Genomic DNA, 22,220 nt, shown 5'->3' on the forward strand with positions numbered 1-22,220 from the left:
AGTTTAGTCTCTAGGAAAGCCTTGCTAAGTCTTGGTACCACACCGAGGAGTTAGTAAAAAGAGAATTGGTTGAAGTTTGGCATCTGACTCTAGCTTAGTGCAATAATTTGCTTAACAACTTGAACATTCGTCAGATCAACTGAGTTACACAGTCTGTTCTCATACACTGTGTAGTTTCTAATGACTCTGAGTGCACAACCTTTCTGCGTAAATGAACTTGAGACGTCACCCCAGATTACATTGCACTTTGAACACGAAACAATTGTTTCTGTTGTTTTAGCGCTATAACCAATACATGCCATTAAGATTACTTGGTACTAAGTTGTATGCACATTGCATTAAAAAAAAAAAAAAAAAAAAAAAAAAAAAAAGACTTTTCATGGCTGAGCGCCTTACTTGGGCATACTGTGCCTTCCACATTAGCTTCTCCCCTGAATATTACACTGTTTCCAAAGATGCACGTTAAAAAGAGTGTTGCTTTTTGACAGGGACAAAAATGTAATTCAGTGGTTATGGAGCAATCTCTGGCCTGTGAAAATCAGTGCTAAACTGTGCCTAGAAATTGCATGTAATACATTCTTATGCAGAGGGTACAGGCTTGGACATGCATAATTTAATTTGTTAAAGTTAGAATATATTTTAGACCACATGCCCTCTGAAGCAGGAAACAAGTAATTTGATTTTAAATTAATTTTCTAGAAACACGCAATGACATTTGAAAAGACTGGTACAAACCTGACAGTCCAAAAGTATTTAGACGGAGAGCAATTTGCTTAACCAGCTGCTTCCTTTGTGTCATCTGTTCTTTCAGATAGTTATATTTGGTATAAAGTGTTTTTCTGCTCCTGGTACCTCTTGAGGGACTTCCTGTGGTGATGTGGCTTTAGAACTGAGGCAGGTAGGCTGCGGCTCCCTGGGGAAGGGAAACTCGCTTAATACATGAATAACGTCGGATGTCAGTCAAGCCAAGGGGAAAAAAAATAGCTGGACAAGTGAAAGATAAATAGGTTTCAATAATTACTGTTGAAATCCTGTTATGCTGGTAATTTTTTTCTCAGCATGGAAGTCCTTCAGTAAGCAACTCAGCACAACTCTTTGAAACGGGCTAAAGTTTTTGTTAATATTTTAGTAGCAGTGATAGAAATGTCACAAATGATGGTAGTGCTGTGATGACCTATTGAGTTTTCAGAGAAATCCCTGGGTTACGTGAATCAATAAAGCCACACCGATTTACACCAGCAGAGAACCTGGGCTTCTAGATGGAGGGACTGACCCTGCAAACATACTGTCCTCTTCCATTAGTCCTGAGAGTCCTTCTAGAGAGCTCAGCAGCAATAATCATCACCCCAGGAAGAAGTGGCTGGATTTAGTGGTGCTCCTCATATTAGCAAGCAATGGATCTAGTCAGATGGGTGTGCAGAAAAATATTTATTGCTCTGATTCCAGAGTCCATCCCTTTTTAGGGAAGTACTTAAGGATGCCTTCTCCTCTCAGACTGCAGTTAAGTCCCACTGGCATCAGTGGGTGCAAAATAGTCTTAAGTACTTTGCTGAATAGGAGCCATATCCATTTACTGTCTACCTGCAGTTTTTCCACATCTACTTTTAGGTACCTTTTATCTCTTCCAGTGAACTTTGCATTTTCCTCCCCTTCAGTGTGTATCTTGTTCCCTCTAGGTGGGTTTTCTTCCACGCTGTTTCAAGTAGAGTGGCAGCACAGTGTTGGGTGTTGCACTCCTGCCTTTCTCCAGCTGAAACGCTGAGTATTGCCACCTGATCGCACAACTTCAGCGTACACCCCTTGGTTATTCAACCGGACTGGCAGCACCTTTCTGTGTGCCTCAGGTCCCTGGAGGAAGCTTGTGTCTCCAAACCAGACTCAAAATGGAGACTAAAAGGGAATTTCCTCCTGCTCCAGCAACAACAGCTCAGAAAAAGAGCTGGTCTATTTGTATTTCCATTTTCTACAGCCAGATATCTTGACATATCCAGTTGCTAAAGCTCAAAAGTCACAGCATAAGCTTGTGTTATCTTGTTTCTTGCCATTTTCCTTAAGATGTCCTCCCCTGACAAGTATAGTCCAGGCTATTTTCTCTTTTAGCTGGAGAGTTCTCCTTAAGAAATAAGCATGCTATCAAAGAAAAAGAAAATAAACCCATCTAGGATTATTTCCAGCAGGAAAAACAGCTGCAACTGAGGGGGCAGCGATGCCAAAGCCCAGGCGCCCGGAGTCAGAACTCTGAGATTTGTGAAGAGTTAAGTGAGTTGCACGTGGATAAGCAGTTGAAGGCTGAGCCACCACCTCCAGTAGGGCAAAAAGAGGTAACAGAAACAACTTTCCTACCTGATACTGCATGCAATTCATTGCACCGGCTCCGTAGTGCATGTCACTGGTTTGTGTGGGGTTTGGCTTGTAAAAATATGCGTTTGTCAAGTGGTAGGAAAGCAATAGTACGTAGTAGGTATTACAGTCTTAGTAAAGAAGAGAGAGGATTTTGTTGTTGTAAAAATAATTGGAAAGCTTGGAAAATGTGCATTATAAAGTAAGATGGGACTCTAAGAGGCTTTGGGAAAAAAACCCACAAGACTGTCTATAATGTTACCATATTATTTTAGGAGCAAATATGTGAGGGTTTTCCCACTGAAGAGTAGCTCTAAGAATGGCATCTGCTGACTTGGCAGATCCACACCTTGAGTTCACTGCAGGGTGTCCGCTATCTGTCACAGATAACCATTCCTGTTCCTGTTAGCACACAGACCCAAGAAATGTGCAACAATTTAAGTAGCTGACATGGAGATACTAACTAAATAGTAAGCCTCAGTATCATTCAGTTGATGTTGGCTAAAGTGCAGCTCACTGCTGATGAACTCACTGACATCTATTTTTCAGCTTGTAGGACTATGTTGTCCTTATAAACATGAATACCAAAAATACACATATTTCTACTGTACACTGGGTGACTCCAGGCCTTAAATTCCCTGTACCCTACTTGCTGACTTGTTGGAGGGTTTCTCCATTCAGATTTAGCATTTTATTGACATAACGTTGCCTTTGTTATCAGAGCATGATGGATTCCTCTCTTCAAAATCAGGAACTGGAGGTTTTGTGTGATGTCCTGGGAGTTTGGGGCACCCCATAGCTCCTTGAGATTGGAACCAGTGGTGGTTTTGGGGGACTGAATTAATGAAAGGGAAAAGATGGCGTAGTATCAACATGCATCACATCTCTCCCAGTTCTGCTATAAAACTGCTGGCAAGTTGGTGCCCAGCAGAAGCAATCCCTTGGAGAACTCTTGACAGGACATCAGGAAGCAGACCCACCACAGAGCCAGAGCTCATGCTCTCCAGGCCTACTGGTTTGTATTGGCATGTGGGGTGGAATTTACTGAACTAAACATAAGCATCTGCATCTGAACTTGTCATCTGAGGCCCCTTTATAGTCAGTGAGGGTCTGGAGCCAATGTAGTCAGGTAAATGTGTCTCATCTCCGGCTGAAATCAACATTTAAATTAGGTCAGATGAATCATCTTCTAAAAGTGCCTGTTTCTCTCCGCTGACTATAAAGGCAGCCCAAGGTAACTAGATGAGTTGTATGCCTAGGTGAGCTAAATTCCACTCAGAGTAACCAGAAATCCTCTAGCCACGAAGCATTCCTTTAAGGAGCAATCCTCCTTGCCAGAATACTTCTTGGCATATTGAACATCACCTTCAGAAAGAAAAGGTCCTAAACTTCAGAGAAAGGAGGCTCAAATATTCGATATCCAATCTCAGGAAAAAATGTATGTATGTTTACCAAGAAATCCAAAACTTTAAAATAATGAGTTGAAGCATTATAACTAGGAGAAATCAGAAGGCCGTTTCAGCAGTTCTCTCCCAGGGGATTAGGTATCCTTCATGCTTAAATGTCTTTTTGAGATAAATAAACCCTGTGATCCTAACACGGAGGCTGGAAAACGATGTCCTTTTTAAGTGCTATAGCAAAATGTCATGATAAATCAGGAACAGTCTAGCCTTGATATATTCAGCAACATCGTGATAAAGAAATAATCCCCATTTCCTCCCTCAACTTTCAAAGGGTCCTGGGACACAAATGTCACCTTTCTATAGTAGAGTATAATTGATTCTATTTGCAGCTGCTTAGAAAGAGGTGGAGGAATATGGCAATAATCCAGGGATGACTTGAAATCAAGCGGAAGTTCACATGAGGCTGCGAATGCCAACATGAAAGAGCAGAGCCCAAAGGATGCTGTTTTTGAAGGCCAGATCTTGCGTGGACGTTACATACTCACTGCCCTCCTATTCCCAAGTAATCTTTGTGCCCGCACATGAAGCCATGCTAATCATCTTTTTGATGAATGTCCCAAGAACTTGCGACTGGCCAAATAAAGGCAGCAACTGTGAGGAAGTGACAGGTTTGGTCTGCCCAAGAGGCAGGGCCTGGGGTGATGCAGTCAATATCAGGAAGCATCGAGCGTGTCCTGAATAAAACACTGCCAATGTCAGTAAAGGATACATTATATGATTAAAAATTCATCCCATATATATCATCAGGAAGACACCATAGGAATACAATCATTGGTGTCACAGGTGGATAAGAGTTCAGAGAACAAACAGGTTGATTTCTCTGCCCAAATACTGCTCTATAAAATACTCTGTACAGCGTTGTGGAATCTACCTTTAAATGCATCAGGCAACTTATAACTCTTCATTTACCAAAGGGAACAATTCACTTGCTTAGAAAAAAATCTCATGGCTGGTTATATTGCCTCAATAACCAGCCCTCTTTTCCTGCCCCCCGCCCCCCTCCCTTTCAAAGTACCATGTCATGACTGTCTTTTACCAATTTTATCAATCATTGTCTTTTTGATTAATTAATATAACTTAATTTAATAGACTGGGGTTTGCTTCCTTTTGTCTTTGGCTCACCCCCTGAAGTCACACACCATTGTTCTTTCATTTCATTATTTCTTGTAAATGAGTATCTCTGCGCCCCTTATCTGTCCTTTTTTTTAATCTCTTTCTTTGCAACTCCCTCAATTGTTCCTTTTTGGAGGAACTTCTTTGCCAAGAAGTAAGCACAATATTCCAAATATAACTTCCACAGAACCGCAAAGGGAGGAAGTAAGATGTCATTATCTAGACATGATCCTTTCATATAGGTTCTCTGCGTTGTTCTATCCCACTGCAAAATCACGTCTAATTTTTTAATATTACTCCAGGCTTCCAGGATTTCCACTGAAATTTTCCTGGAATTCTCTCATTTGGACTGTTTTGAGACAAGCCCCATTTTGCTGTATTCTCTCCATGTTTCACTTCTCTTTTTCTTTCTGCTTCCTCAGTTTCAGTACTCTCCTGATTTAAGGTTACCAGCTAACGTGAAGGTTATATCGGTCAGTACCTCTTCTATACCTTTAGCGAAGATCATGCTAACCCTAATCCCTACAGAACACGTCCTCTGAAGACAAAGTTTGTGTTATATTTGGGTCCTTAGGATGGCTTTTCTCCATGCAGCAATGGATGAATCGAGGCTTATTACAATTTATTTTAAAAGTAGACTTTTCTATAATAGACATCCAGGTATTTTCTTAAGGTTTATATGTCATATGTCAGTTTGATAGATTAAGGCTGTGATCTGCAGAGGCGAGGGAGAGAGGAAGGGAGATAAGAGGGTTAAGCCTTAAGCAAACATCAACTTTCAATGAGATTGCAGCCTCTCACTGCTAAAGGCTTTTTGAAAAACCCGCTCAGATCAGTTTGCTGTTGTTGCAGACACAAGCAGTTGGTTGGAAGCCCTGTCTGGTATCTAAACCGGCCACCCCACCCAGAAATACAGTAAAAACCACCCTCTGCAGCACGACTTTAGGCATTAGCGGGAGGTTCTCCCAAAAGGGCTTCTGATGGTCCCATTGTCTCTGCCTGCTACACCTCCTCCACTCACTTATTCCAAGAAAGAAAGAGGAGATTATCTGTTTGCCTTTTTTGCCTTCTTTTGGCCTCTTGGCACCTCATCTGTGCACGGTACCCTTAGCACACAGGAGAGCCACCTTGCTGCCTTTACCTCCCTCTGACATTTCACTCTGAGAAAGCACTCTCCTTTTCTTCTCTGAGTCTTTATGTAATTACTTTAATCACAAGCCACAGCAAGTGTTTAGTGATCTGTGATTCCCATGATTATTCCCTTTTTCTCTTCCCTAAGCTCAGCGTTGCGTTTACTTACTGCTACTCTCCTGGGCTGTTCCCAGTTTTCCAGGAGCATTCACTATTGACTCCTAACGGTGTGTTAACTTGGTGTGTTGGGTCCCTTTATGCCCTGCCATGTGCCGTGTCTGGATCTGCCGATTTAAATATGTTTCAGGCTTTCTAGATATTTCTCTGCTTACAGTTGTATTAATTCTAACAGGCTCTCCCCCCTCTTTTTAATGATCCCCTTGTTGGAATCTTTTAAAAAGAGTTTATTTTCTTAGGCAACTGAATTTTGATTAGTTACATCTCCCTCACCAGTTGTTACTATGTCTCTAGCTCTTTTCTTCCCATTACTGAGTTCATTAAAACCTTCTTAATCCCTTCTAACTGTTCTGGCAAAGAGTAACCATTGCTTCTCTCCTACGAGCTTTCCTAATCTTTCCCTCCTTTCTCATATGTATGGTTCCTTCTTTTTCTAGTCCCACTTTGGACCCTCAAACCTTTGCCTGCTGTTTGGGAATCCACACTCACTGCCTTTTCATCTTTGAAGGCTTTTCAGAGGAAACCCTGTCTGTTTTGTCTTGTGTGTTCCCCATCTCCCTGTGACAATGATGGATTCCAATATTTTCTGAAAACTCCTCCTGATAAATAACTCTGAAGAATTCTCGATTCTGCAAGATGTTTTCCTTGCAGTCTATTATAATTGCACCCTATTGTGTTCTGTGAATTTCCTAACCTGTCTCTGCTAAATCCAGCTGTCTCACTGACAATGCTGTCAAGCTGACGTTCTCACAGTTTTCTTTGATTTCTGTCTATTGGTAAGAATTGTATCCAACAAGGCTTCTTTTCTCATTGGAACCCCTATTTTCTACATCCTACAGCTGTATATAATTTAGGACTATTTTGGTGATCTGTGTTTTGATGTCTTCATAACAGAACAAATAATGACTAAACGCATTCCCTAATGAACAGTATCAGAAAGTTCTGACTGTGCTAGAGCTTGGTAAGACATTTTTTCCACCATCATATACTGTTGGTAATCTGTAGAAAACGGGCTTTATACAACAGCTGCATTCTGAATATGGTTTTTTTAGAAGCTTTATCCATGTCTTTGACCTGTGCTTTCTGTTCTGACTCTCTTTTTAAAAGGTCTCTTCTTGATTATTTGCAGTTCTTTTGAGTAGAGCATTAAAAACCCTAGCCAAGACTGTGACCTTCTGGATGCTGCAGCTAATTGCAAACAAGTAGCTCCCATCCCTGCTTGCAAGCATTGCTGGAATGTTCAATCTTGCCCATTTTACCCCAGGTTCAGCATTTCTCTGAATTCAGCTATAAATTTTGCATTGACTGTATACTGGAAAACAGAGGGCCCATTTTCACATTAATAATAAATATATAAAGCTGTACCTATTCTCTAACTCCATCACCATCATCCTCATGAAAATATTTTATGTGTACGTGCCATCTCTCATATAACTATCTCACAGATTGTTTAAAAGCATGGGTAAGTATTGTTGTCCTCTTTTTTTTTAAATGGAGACGGTAGTATTGCAAGATAAAGCACAAAATTATTTCAGGAGGTACTCAGAGAACAGAATAAGAAGTTAACAAACAACCCACCTCTCCTGACTCCTGCTTATGGCTTTTTTTTTGCATTAATATGACCCTGGAAGATACCAGCTTTTGTGTTGCCCGCTTACACTAGGTAGTGCTCTAATACAGTCAGAAACAAACTGTGAGCAGGGCTGGGCAAATATTAGAGCTTTCACTTTAGTGGCCAAGCTGAATAATCAAGTAAAATATAATTTAGGGTTAACACAACATGGAAATGTTTTATTTTAACTAGTAAAATAAAATGGGGGGGGGGGGGGGGGGGAGAGAGAATCCTGCTTTCTTCTAAAGAAAATGTTTTGATTCTGCTAAAAGAAAGTTTGATCTGAAATGAAATTTCTATTTCATATTTGGGTGACTTATTTAATCATATATCTTATTCCCTTTAATAACAAATTCAGCCTCTAAAACAATTTTTTAAAATACTATATTCCCCAGAAATTTTTACCCAGATCTACTTGACAGTTCCTGCTCTAAATAGATAAGACAACCAAAGCCTCAGGGAGCAGGAATATTCTTGTCCCCATTTTGCAGAAGAGGATCTGAGTAACACTGAATTTAAACAATGCGCCTAAGACGGGGGTGTCAAAAGTTTCAGGCAAGCAATAGAGCCTGTGAGAGGCTTTCCAAAGCCATGTGTCCCCCCTCCTGCATCACCTTGAGATCAAAGCAGGTGATCAAAAGGTAAGGGGACACATCACATGGTGGGAACAAGTCAGGTCTGGGATGAGGCAGGTGGAAAAGCCCTCACACATGTGTGCCTGTAGCATCGTGTGGCTAGACCCTGGTGCCAGAGGGACTTCTGCTCATCTCAGAGGAGAAGCTGTCGCAGAAGGGAGCAGAGCACGGTTCTGACTGACAACGTGCGGATCTCACCCATCAGCTGTGGGTGAGGAGCCTCAGGCATTAGGCCCCAGAGACAGAAACCCAACGCAGGTCATCAGATTCATCCTTCGGCATTTCAGGAGCTAGGTCCCACTTCTGGTCCCCCCATCTGAAGGTATAAGCCTTCAGGATGTACAAGCCTTAAGATCTTGAGTGGTTCCACCATTCCAAGCTTCCACCTACCATCACTCAGTAGCTGTTCACTATCTTTCTACGGTTTGCTTCTCTTTTGTTTTAAACAGTAAGTTCTGTGTGTTCACTTTTTATTGTTGTCCTGGTGGATGGGTCAGCTGTTAGCTCACGGCACGTGCAGGCAGAGCTGTCCCTGGAGGAGCGGGCACCATGTGACGTGCATGGCGATGTCTCTGTGTGGTGGCTTTAGCTGGGATATTGGCTAGTGGAATAAAAACTCCGCTACTTCCTTCGGGGCCATTGACCCATTTGTTTTCCTCATCTTTGCTCTTGTTGACAACAAGCTTGATGAAATCAGTCTTTCTGAAGGCAGCACAGTGGATTTGACAAATCCTGCAGAACTGCTGGAGCAGATCCCTGAGTTTGCTGAGGAGCTGATGGAGCCTGAGGATTGCTTCCCCGAAGGTAAGGGCCTGCGTATTTCACTGCAATGCTGAGGCGAGGAACCTCCTCTTCTCTTAGTGAACATCTCACCACCTTCACACTGCGTTGCTCTGGCTGCTTGCAGTTGTATTTCACTGGATGCACTTCATTTCTTAGATGCCGTAACGCTCCAAGCACACACTCAAAATCACTTGTTACCATTATTCTTTGGATTTCCAAGGTGAGATAAACCAAAAGCATGCTCTAAAAGGCTGTGCAGCTTCTAAAGTGCTAAGCTTTTATTCATCATAATTTGTGCCATAAAGGTTTGAAGTTGTTTTGTTTTGTTTTTTTTTTTTAATGTTGATTTTTCTAACTTGGCCAGTGAAGATTTTTACCTTCCAGTATGTGTGCGTGATCAAATTTGGTGGACAACTGACCAGATAAGGATGTTTCTGTTGCTTAAAAGTACATAGGCAGTTAACAGAAACTGTCTGGAGATATCATGAGTCCCAGGGACTCGCTTCCATTTGTTTTAAAGAGTGTGTTAAGACTGACATGCCCAGTAACTGTCATATGACCAGGGATGCACTATATAAAGGGTATTTTACTTAATTATTTTAGATAACAACAAATCACATTTACATAACTCTTTTAATACCGACATACGTCATCATTTTATTATTTTTTTTAACACCAGCCTGCTCCAAAACAGTTTTAAAATTCACTACATCAGAAGATCTATTTTAAAGTAAATCTAAAGGTAAATAGGTAAAAAATATCCTAAGTTATCTCTTGTCAAGAATGAGTTATGTTCCAAATATTGTCTCCATCAGATTCCTCATTTTCCTTTAAATCTGAGTTAGGAAAAATAGGGTTAGCTGAATGTTAGTATACTTCCTTGAAAATTCGAGGATTGTTATAAATAAAAACAGAGCTGCTCAGATGGGATCAGACAGAGATGACTTGCTGGGTATATGAATGCCCCTGAAGTCAGCAAAAATGTGCATCTCTATATCTGTGAGAAAGATGATTGAATGAGGTAAGGGAGCCCTGCAGGGCTTACAAATGTCCCTAAGATCTAAACATTTTTTTGGCAGCTCTGCTTAAAAGCAGTAGCCAAAAATTAATGCAGCTGATGGAAGAAAGCATGGTGCAACTATTCTGGCCCATAGAATAACATTTAGAAATTAGATCTGGTGTTTTCATTCCTTCACAATATATTTCTTAATGAGGCTAGTGAGCAGCAATCTATGTTGTGCACTGCAAAGTGAGACATTATATTATAATTGCTTAAACAAGCCTATGCTGTAAGCCTGGTGCTAGTCAGATGCTGGTTTACAAATTCTGAAACTGGTTGGCCATGATCACCTTCCAGTTTTTAAAAGAAATAAGGTGGACATCACACAACCCATCACTTCTTTCAGTGCACAGCCCTGATTCATTCCCAGAGCAGCAGCACTCTGTAATTTGCTCTGTCTTAAAATAACCAGAACTGCCTGAACCTCCATCATGCAGGACCACATCAGTACCAACCCAGTTTGCAGATCTCCACAGCTGTCAGTGGGATGCAGGATAGCAAGCAGTGCTCTTCTAAATAGATCACTGGAAGCGTTAAGCCAGTTTTGAAGCCGACTCACCATCTTGGCAGCAGACAAATGTAGAGACAAAGGCAGTGTGGGCCGAAACCCAAGCTTGCTCTGGGTTACATCCACCCTGTTGGCTCCTGCTGCCCTCCCCCTGGCCACCCCTGCTCCTGCATTTTGCCATTTGTTCTCTTCTCTCCTATTTCCTCACCAGTCCATGTTCAAGCCAGGGTGTTTTCCCGTTCTCCCAGGCTATGGACAGCTGAGCCTTGAGCCCTCAATGGGAACTGAAGGAGAACCCACTCCCAGCCCTTTGCCCAGTGCAGGGTGTCCAGGGGCGCTGGGGATGTGTCTGCGGGTGGTGTCCTCCCCACCATATCTACTCTGCTTTCCCATGCAGCTCATATCCATGCCGATTTTTCAAAGGCTGCTGTGTAGACTAAACTTGGTCCCATTCTTCAGGGATTTGGCAAAAATGCATAAACTTGACATGTAAACGTCCACGCGTAAAATTTCAAGTCAAAGTGCCATAAACTGCAAGTCCAAATTATTCTTGTAGCAATGACATTAACATTAGCTTTTATTTATGTAGGGAAATAAAGTATTTTCCTATCCTTTTCTTCTATTAAATACCTTCTGCTATTTTTAACCAAACTTACCATTGCAATTAAACCTCATGCAGTTGTCATTTCAGTAGCAAGCCAACAAACCACAGTCTAATTAGCTAAGATATGACAAGGCTATAAAGTACTGCAATGAAGTATTGAAGGGCCTGAAGGGCAAATTAATCTAGCGGTGCCTTTACTGGCTTGCAATAAAGAGCTACAACAATATTTGGTGTATCTGGGATAATGACCAGCTAATATTTGTGAAAGAAGGAGATTAGGTGAGATGAAGAGGAACAGCAAGAGGGGGAGGGTTAAGTTCTTAACTTGTTAGCTCACCAGCTATCTAAATTCTATGACATTCTATGACTTCTATCTAAAAACTATGACATTTCTAAACACATCCAGCATAGGTTATGTCCTGAACAAATATGTTCCGGATTCAGCCCCCTTTTGCAGATAACAAAGGCAACGAAGATAATGCATGTTCTTGAAATAGTTGCTGAAAGTTTCCTGAGGTCACAGTTTTCCCGGAGTTGGGTGACCCAGATAAGCCATAGGTCATTTTTCTTGGGGAGACTTGTTAATTCGTTATCATCTCAAAATAGCTTTGATTAGGGTCAATGGGGAACATTCTTGGGTCAGGAAATGTGAAGCCAAGGTAGGGTCACAGCTCTGGCAGCTAGCAAGTATTGCTGGGAAAAACCTGATAGAAATGGAGAGATCATTCGTGTTGCCAGTTGATGGGAAAACAATATCTAGGCAATGCCAGCTATTTGGGTATTTTTCCTCCAGATGCCTTGCAACACTCCTGTCCTGTTACCTCCATTGGAATGCCTTCTCTGCATCAAAAATTACTGTCTGGTTGGACATTATCTTCTGTGTCTCGCAGAAGGTCATCCAAAGAGAGCCCCCCTGGCCCCAGCACGCTCCTCTCTCCCAGACCCTAATAGGAGAAAGTTTTCACCATGTCCTTAAGCGTAATTCCCCGGGCACAGCCCGCTGGCAAAGGTTTCAAGGGAGTATCGTCAGATGATCGTGCGAGAATGAGCTACCTTGCTCAATGCGTGGTTGATCGCAACTCGTGACACTGAGGACACCCAAACCCCCTTTTTCATGTGACCATGCAGAAGCGATTATTGCAGCTGGAAAATGCCATGTGCTAAAGAGAGGTTTCTCTGATTAATTATGGGATCTGCGTCATGCCCTCCCCCACCCACAACTAGCGGCTCTTGAGAGATGAAAGAGCAGAGAGGAGCAAAAGCAGATCATTAAACTGAACAAATCTAAACTAAGCTACAGGGACCACCACCAGATGATGTTTAAAAGCTAAGTAAAACTAAACCAAGCCCAACAAAATGGGTTCATTTTAATCCTAGGAAAAAATCTTGGAACAAAACCAAGTTTTAAAGTATATCTTTTTTCTAGCCTTAATACCTGAGATGCAGTGTACTTTTCCATCAGGAAGGGCATGCTAGCATTTTGTTGTATACCATTTTCAGACATGATAAGACTCTTACAGTCCTATTGCGTGCACAGAATTAAATTAACTCAGGTTGGACAGGACCACTAGATTTCAACTCATCCACCCCCTCGCTCAAAGCAAGGCTGACATCAGCAGTAGACCAGGCTGCTCACTGCCTTTGCTTCAAGGCATCACACCATTATTTGTAGTGACCTCCAAGAGGATAGGTTTTGAGGAGAGTAGCAGCAGATAAACAAGAAATGTACCCTTGTAAACCCCTTGGGAGAGCAAAAACATCGAGCAGACTGTGGCCTGGTCAGATGCTCTCTTGGCAGAACCTGATTGTCATACAGGACTCAAATCTCCATGTGATTTTTAGGTACCTGGATGCTGGAGACAGTGATGCAGATCTCTTCTGTGTTAGCCCTAGAGCTGCACAGGATAAAACCCCACCAGGCATGCTGGTGGGTTAGTGGGGCCAGAAGATGAGAAAGGGGTTAAATAAGGAGGGTCCACAGAGATCAGGTTCTCTCCAGCATAGGGACACAGCTGGGGACTTCCAAAGGGACTACAGCCAGGCTTGCTCTCTTGCTGGAGCACGCACAGCCAGGCAGACTGGCCATTGGAAACCCAGCTTGGCAGATACATACATACATACATACATACACACACACACATATATATATATATATAAAAACCACATTATAAATACTTACCTACTCGAGTTTATGCTGAGGAAGCTGTATTTTCCTTGTGTCATACCAAGCAATGCTGTAACCAGTATTCAAAGCTAAGCAAAATACTGTTTTGTTCTAAAGATGAATGTCCCCATAATTAGGAATTCCTGTGTAAAGGTAGTAACAAAATTGCTGCGGTTTGAACACAAGGTACCAGACTTACTGGACCACAGTATAGAGGAAATCAATTGGTCTTCCCAGTTTATTGAAGAGGATCAGCAGCCCAATCCATCCAAAGCATACTTAATAATTTAATGTAAATTTAAATGCATATATTAGTGTGAACAAGCAGTGGATTCATAAAGTCTTTACTAGAAAGCCTGAAATCAATAAGCATGGCTGTCATGCATGCAGGAGGAAATGTTTGCTGTACAGCTCCCACATTCACAAAGATTTTTTTTCCCCAATACACCAAGGTAATGCGATCACATCTAAGAGCTTCATAGTTATAATGCACCAGGCTAGAAAATGTGAATGTGGAACTAAAGAAATACTTACACAAAATGCATTGTAAATTAAATTCCTGCTGCTTTTTTTGTCCTTCTTTTTTTTTTTTTTTTTTTTTTTTTTTAGTATCTTGTTTATCATTGTGGCAGATGCTTAAGTAAGAGCTTTCTGTGTCACACCTGCAGTGGAGACTGCTGTTTAGAACACGTCTTAATCTGCAGTTTGTGATTGTGCTATAGGACACCCCAGTGACTGAAGGGAAAAATTCCCCTGTTATAAAAACAAACAACAAGTAAATAATATCATGGTATACCGGTGCATTTGGAAACATTTTTTAGGAAATAGGTCTCTGATTCCTGAGAAATGGTATGTAATGTTCAAAAGTGAATTGAAACCAGATGTTGTTCTTGGACAAGTTAACCACTGGTGCAGGTCTGTGCAGCTCCACTGATTTACCTGCAAATAACTTGACCCTTTGCGGGGGCTTTTTCTGCTGTTCTGTGTTTCTGTTGAGCAGTAACCTACTACCCAAAAGATCATGGTGGAAATGAGTCAGTTTGCTCTCAAAAAAGATGTAGCTCAACATGAATTACAGCAGCAAAACTAAGTCCTGACTAAATTACAAGGTGGTCAGCTGCTTCTGCACAATGCGTTCCCTACTAGCATTGATTTCAGGGGGATAGCACAGATCTATGAGACAAGGCCGTATGAGTAATGCTGCTATAAGAAATGCCAAAGGATTTATTCCTGCCTTGACACTTGCTGTGCTAAAAGGTGTTAATGAATAGTCTTCTTCGTGTGGATAAAGTAGCTTGAAAAACCTGAAGCTGGGCTCTGCTGACCGCCTGCCTTGTTATAGAAGCTAGCTGGAGTGATGATTGCTCAGAGACTCAACCACTTCATGCCTTAGACACACTGGAATATTTTTATTATTTTGATTTCACAGAAATGAGGGGGAGAAAAACCCTATTAGAATGCTGACTGAGGTCAAGTAAACTTTTTTGTTGGGTTATGTGAAGCTTCTAATTCAGCATTTAAGCTTGGGTCAAGGTCACCAGAACAGTAAGGTACCACCATTACGAGAGAGTCCAGGAAAGCACAGGCACTAAACAACAGTCAGTGGGGGAAATCAGAATATTTGAAATGGAAATAGAACTTTACCAATTCATTAAAAGACCAGTTTGTGGTCAGTTTTCTTATTTTTCTTTCCATTTTCTCTTTTTCTGTTTGCTTTATGAATAGTTTAAAATAGCATTTCATCTGAATTGCAGCCAGCATGATTATTCAAGGAAGTGCTACTTCACATCCATAATTGTATCAGAATCTGGTCTAAACATTTCTGAATTGGGCTCAATCAAAACCATGGGATTTAATAGTGGTGTGATTTTGGGCTGACTCATCTGAGAAGCTATTTTGGATTTTGCAAGGTATTACCGGCAGTAACTAGGACTTTTTTTCAGATCAGAATTGTATGAAAGTCATCAAAGAGCATTAAAAAAAAAAAAAAAAAAAAAGATCAGTGGTCCTAGCTGGCTTTCTGTCTTTAAAACTACCTCTCTGTACCTGTAGATTATCAGATGGAAGCTGACTGAATGAGCAATAGCCTGTTTTTACCATTTTGTAAGTATTTTCCATCACAAATGAAGTGACTTTGGAATTCATAGTGCCCTGCTCATTAGTGTTTAATTTGAAGGTGATCCCTTAATTTTAGCTGAAACTGGGCTCAGGTAATCATGTAGGCTTCCTGTGTAGTGGAAAGGCAGAGGCAGACTATTCCAGGGAATGATTCATCCAACTGTCTTACAGTGGGGAAAACCACCTCTTGGAAGATCCCAACCTTTTCCATCAGTACTAGCAGGGCATTTCTGTTCTGTACGAGTGTGACAGAGCATGTCATGCCTGTTACCACTTGAGCCCAGGCACTCATCTAAAGACTAAAAAGATAAGTACCCATCTAGGAAGTAACTTAGGAGAAAAGATGTGAAAGTTTCTAGACAAATGTTTGAAGTCAGAAAAAAATCAGATTTTTCCCCAAATTTAAACTGTTTACGGGAAGGAGGTAAGCTCATGGAAAGTTTATTCTGCTCGAAGCAAAGGTTACTTCCAGTACAGAGGGGGATTTCAGCTTAACTTGAGAAATCCACATTTACCTCATGAGCAACATACTCATTAGGCTGTTCACATGACAAATGAGGGCTCTGAGACCATGTTTTTGGTCTTCCTGATCCAAAGCTGAGTTGACAGTGAGGTTGCCAGCATACCTGCATACCAGCACAGATTGTGGAGCAGACATCTGAAATATGGTAACGATGCTACAGGTTGTGGGATAAGAAGTAGTGTAAGAGATTTCTGGCAGCGCTGCTGAGATGCAACTAAAAGTCCCCTCTGTCATGTCATGCTGGTGGGATTATTCTTCATGGGCATCTCTAAGCAGAGCTTATGAGTATGTTAGCTCAGGGACCCTGGTACCATGCAGTACTGCACACCTGAAGTCTGTTCCATGTATCTACTTCCTAAAATATACCCAAATCACACGCATTACCATCTACGAGCAGTGTACTGGTTTTAGCAAAAAAGTAGTGACTAATGTGATATCCTTTTATCCTTTGACGTGATTCTTTGGTGGTTAGGATTGAAATGCTTAGAAAGATAATACTTGCCTTTGCTGGAGTGGTACCTGACCTACAAAGAGGCACAGAGCTGGTTCTTACATTTCTATCTTCTCCTAGCATTATGTCCTTCTCAAATAGTTTGATTAATTTAGTGTATTTCAATGGAGCCCAGAATTTCTCTGAATCCCAGAATACAGTGTTAAACTGGGAACTGGCCCTTATCTGTGTGATGCAGGCATTTAGAGGACAGTTATTTATTTGCATCATTGTCCCATTACCTTTGCATAAATGGTTTACTATCCTGTTAGTCCCATACCAAAACCTCACACAGGGCACGAGCCTACACCTAACCAAAATCTCAGAAATGGGAGGGAGAGGGAAGCTCTGGACATGGTTCATGTATGAAACATCCTACAATTCTGCTGCTCCATAGCAGGGATCCAAGGTAATACAAACTTATAGAAAGTGCCAGAAGGACCGTAGCAGACTTAGCATCTCTCTTCCTCCTGGATGAGCCTGCTGCCAGCACAGCCCCACTTCCAGCTGCTTGGGAATCCTGGCATCCCAGGAGTTGCACTTGATCTCCTTGTGCATCACATGCTGCTCAAGCGCCTCAGTTATGCCACCTTGAATTAGCAGCACCTGCTGTCTGCCTAACCTTGGCACTCACCCTCTTTCCTTCCTGAGCTTCCTTGCCTAAATATTATTTCTATTTGCAATAACATTGCATTACATCAGCACAGTGAGATGCCCTCCCTTGTCACTTCTGAGCAGTTGCTGTGTGCTTCAAGACATGTTAGTGACCTTGGCCAACTTAGCTATGGAGGCAGTTGGCCTGTGTTTTTTTTTTTTTTCTTATGATGGGACTGATAAAGCTCCACAACTAAGACTCTTTCTATACAACACATGGATTAAATGTAGGGTAAAAAGTTTGCTTTTTGAAAATAAAGTTTTTCTGAGGGTCATTCTCATTAGCAAAAGTTGTGAAATTTCAGGCAAATTCCTGACATAAGGCTGAATGGCCAGCCTGGAAAAGGAAAGTCCTGGCTACCAGAGTGTCCTCTCACACAGTTTTAAGTTCTTATCCAGCACAAGGTGATGCCCATGGTGTTTTTTAAAATGGGAGAGATGGATCTGTCCGTTACCAATGGTAATATTCCTTTGCTGTAACAAATGAATGTTGCTAAGGAAACTAAAAACGGCCATGGTTTTGCCTATCAGAAATCCTTGTGTGGTGCCCGTTGCAACCACAGCATTTAACTATCACACGCTATTTGTCACTGAGGTCAGAAAGCACTATGAAGCATGAGCAGGGAACCTCCTGTGGCCTGGATGTCTAAATTTCTGCTGACATTTCCAAAGTTGTTCTAATCCCTTGTTTAAACTCATGAGAGTCCAAGAGATCAAAATCTGCTCCTGCTTTTGCTTTCTTGAGTCTTTTCAGCATGTTGGTCCCATCTGCACTGTAGCACCTTCTCCCCTCATCTCCCTTTCATCAGATTGACACTTTTAATCAGTAATTCTAGTGGTATCATAGTACCAAGAAAATATCCTTCCTCCATTCAAAAAGATGTGGAAACTGTTGGTAATACCCTGCTGGAGTTGTTACTCCTGACCAGGGGTGTTGTCTGAGCTCAACCAAGGCAATGTGATTGACCTAGGTCACTAGTGACTCATGGTCAACATATTCTGTATCATAAAAATCACTGGGAGAAGTCACTGGGGCACATTTTAAGTGATTTTGAATGTTTTTTTTAATAGAGAAGTGAGAGGGGGAAGCAAAAGGCAGAGCAGAAGAGGTTGGTGAGAAAAACAAGGGAGGAAAGACTCCATGCAGCAGCTTATTGCTAGAAGAAATCTTGTTTGTCAACTCCTTATTGCACCTCTAAGAATTAAATGGGCTTTTTAAACAATTGCTTTATTTTTGTTTTGCTCCTTTTCAGTTTGTGTGCGATTCTTCCCATGCTGTTCAGTGGACATCACAAAATTTCCAGGCAAAATTTGGTGGAGGCTGCGGAAAACCTGCTACAGAATCGTCGAACACAACTGGTTTGAAACTTTCATCATATTCATGATCCTGCTGAGCAGTGGAGCCCTGGTAAATGTAACAGGATTTCCTAGCTGGTTGAAGGTGGACATGGGTCTCAGAGGTGTTTTCCAGTTAGCTGTCTCTAAGATCTTATGAGCCCTTACTGATCATTTCTCAAAGCCAAGCATATCTGGGGCCAAAACAGGTCTTCAGCTTTCCTGATTTCACCTGCTTTTACCATGGTGGGGATCTTTCTCCTGTTATAACATAAAATTATGGCATGCATATGTTTGGAAAAGCAAATCCTTAAGCATGTCTGTGTGAGGAAGTATCACAGAGTTACTACTTCAGCATCCCATCACTGCTCCATGGTAGTTCCCATCTGGAGGCTTGTATTTTGCTCCAGGGATGGCTTTTTTTCCTTTTCTTTCTCTCTCTCTCTCTCTTTTTTTTTTTTCTTTTTTTTTTTTTTTTTTTTTTTTTGGCACATTTTGTAATGAGCAAAGCAAGATCATAAAAGAAGCAGGGGACACTGAATCAGTGTTACCCGTGGAGCTAGTGGGCTCCATGTTTTGAATACACCTTAGCTTAAACCCCTGTACCTTCCCTGCACAGATGGCTCCAGATTGCATCCGAATGCGTATGTATGGGAGGCTGGGTGGCCATTGCGCAGGACCCTGATAAGGGATCCTCTCCTCCTGAGATCCCACCATGTGCTGGCATTATCCTCTCTGTATTATCAGCCCTGGGCTCTTTGCAGTGATGGCAACATACATTCCTGTTGCTCATTTTCATGTCAGGAAAGTCACTCAAATTGATAGGATTTCTGCCAGATTTTTCCCTAAGCATAGAGCAAACGGTGTATCTCAAGAGTTCTCCAAGCTTTGGTCTGGTGGTCACTGATCTCCTTAGTGATGGAGTAAGAAATGAACCTACTAAATTCACAGGCAGTGCCATGTTTGGACAAGTTATCTGTGCATTTCTGGGGGTCAGGATTAACTTCAGCTATATGGATGAATCTGCCTTAAATAGTAAAGAGGAGCATCATATTAGAAAGGTGCCTGCTTCACCTCATCAGGGGCAATCACGGGCAGAAGGCGTTAGCAGGATGACTGATAAGGTAGCAGATTGACTAAAAAGAGCTGGAAAGAGAACAGGAAACAAACAGAGTAGAGTAAACTATATCACAGCACCACACAAAAGCCCAACACCCCACTGGGCTGTATAAATAAGCATGTTTTTCCACTCCAGTTGGCATCAAGGAGGCCTCAGCTGGAGCACTGGCTTCAGCTCTGGGCATTGCACTTTGGGAAAGACATGGGCTAATTGAAGAAACTCCAGAGGAGAGCAACACAGATTATCAGTGGCCTAAAAAATTAAAAAAAAAATAAAATAAAAAAAGGGGGAAACACAGAAGTAGTGGGTTTATGTAGTTTAAAGAAAGTCTCTGCAGGGAGACAAGAAGGCGGAAGTGCATAAACGTTGATGCAAAAAGCAAGGGAATGGACTGTTCTCTAGGTCCACCAGGGATGGGCAGAAATTTCACCCAGGGGATTTTATTTTATTATGAAAAATAAGAGGCTGAAAAACTTGGGTAAATAGTAGGCTTCTGAAAATTGTCATAGCTTTGCTGAAATCAATGGAGTCTGACAGGTTTTGCACCAGCTTGAGAATCAGCATGTTATTTTTTAACACATTTTAAAGGGGGCATGTCGCTTGCTATAATACACTTTAGATGAATACACTTCCTTACATATGTAATTAAAAGTGCCTTGGATACTGAACGCTGCGATATAAATCTCATTTAATTTTCATTGCATGCATTCATTTACTTTCTGTGATTTTCAATTTAGCCAGCGCGATTCTGTATAAGGGCAAATTATGCTGCATTTTCTCATATATCAGCACTGTGCTTCAGTATTTGGACTGGAGACATTGGAGGCAGCGCAGTTCTGTTCTTCTGTTATTCTGGGGTGAGCTCTTCCAAAAACTGAGCTCATCTGGCTACATCCCTGGGACATACTAAATTCTTAAGGGAATTTAAGAACATATATTTGTGTTTGGTAGTTTAACTATCAGAATGTAGCTGTAGCTTACTGCAAAAGATCCAAACCCCCTTCTTATGCATTTAAACCATAAGCACCCCAACTGGAAGCCTGTGTTTTAAATAGCACTTGTGGATAACACTGCAGGTATCCTGATTAACTCCTTTTTTAACACATGAAGCAAAGCAGAATAAATAACCCTTAAGGATGTTTTGTATCACAAAGATTTCATCTATTGTCAATGTGAAGAAATGCAAAACACCAGAGTTGTGTTGTTTGGCTAATATCCCTAGCTTGTGCAGAATGTACAGCACACCTGAGGCATTCAGGTAGTGTATTTTTCATGCCTTATTAAGCTGTTTTTTCCTCACAAGTGCTTGTAGTAGACAAAACACAATGTACTTTTTGACAAGTTAGTAGAAAACAGGGAGAGCAAAGGAGGGAGAGGAGGAAATCACTCTAAATAGTTTGTTGTTATTTTTGCAGTAATTGCAAAGTACAGCAAGTCATCTGACAAAGTGAGTGAGCCCCTACAAGAAGTGATAAACTCCAGTCTCTACGTGTATTGTTCTCTGTGGCTTTCTCCAACAGCTCTTTCACACCCTTGAAATATCATTTTTGAAGGCAAGATAGGAGACTGAGTTGCAGCGAAAACGTCACCCCAAAGTGTGGGGACAAATGGACAAGCTTTGGCACAGGGTGCCAAACCTTTCTTGTCACTTTAATTACTGTTCCCTGGCAGGCAAAAGAGCAGTGTGACCGCTTGAGTGACAAGTAACACACTTCTTGTATCTCCAGGCACTGGGTGTTTGCTAACTTTTTGAAGCTCCTCAGAAAGTAGCTACAGATCTTGAAAAATGTAAATGCAGATAATTAAGATGATTAGCACAGACCCTCTCAAACAGTGTTGTTTCTTGCTGCCAAGTGCTCTGGGTCATACGATGGGACGAGAGTAATATATCAAAGCTTGGGTTATCCAGGTTACAGGACACGGGAGCAGCTGGTGTAAGGAGCTGGGGAAGCAGACCATAAACACTGCTCGACTTAGAAGCCCCAAAATGGGCTGTATATGCACCGCCCTGACACTAGGATCCTGTATTTTATTTGACATACATTATAAAGTGAACGGTAAATTATAAGACAACTTTGTTTTATATTAGTAGACATATTGGTTTATATCTTAAATAATTTAAAGGGGTTATTAAGTTGCTTGCATTTGATACAGATACTGAAAGTCCTTTGGTGATGGCCTGCCTAAGATTAGTTAGAGATAGATGAGATGGGTAGATAGATACCTTGACCTTTAAAACATAATTGTTCTGTTAAGTGAATAATAATGAGCATTTGTTGAGGCAGATAGCTGTAGCTACCTGAAATGTGATGGCTGAACAGAAGCCAGGGAACTCTGGTACTCTGTTACACAGGCAGGTTAATAACCCAATTTGTCATCATTAGCAATAA

At 41.4% G+C, this 22,220-nt stretch overlaps 1 protein-coding gene across 5 annotated transcripts in view; it reads left to right on the forward strand.

Annotated features, from left to right (window-relative positions):
• LOC308063652 (sodium channel protein type 5 subunit alpha-like) overlaps positions 1-22,220 on the forward strand; it is a 224,945-nt gene that overhangs the window by 162,863 nt on the left and 39,862 nt on the right. For 3 of the 5 annotated variants that reach the window (XM_080386921.1, XM_080386918.1, XM_080386917.1), the window contains 3 exons: positions 2,163-2,321; positions 9,155-9,275; positions 18,629-18,783. In XM_080386921.1, the coding sequence (XP_080243047.1) occupies positions 2,163-2,321; positions 9,155-9,275; positions 18,629-18,783 (435 nt within the window). The remainder of the gene's footprint in view (positions 1-2,162; positions 2,322-9,154; positions 9,276-18,628; positions 18,784-22,220) is intronic. The other 2 variants (XM_080386919.1, XM_080386920.1) reach the window with 2 other exon arrangements.

Source organism: Falco punctatus (genome assembly GCF_963210335.1).
Source record: "Falco punctatus genome assembly, chromosome: 4".
Lineage (NCBI taxonomy): Eukaryota > Metazoa > Chordata > Aves > Falconiformes > Falconidae > Falco > Falco punctatus.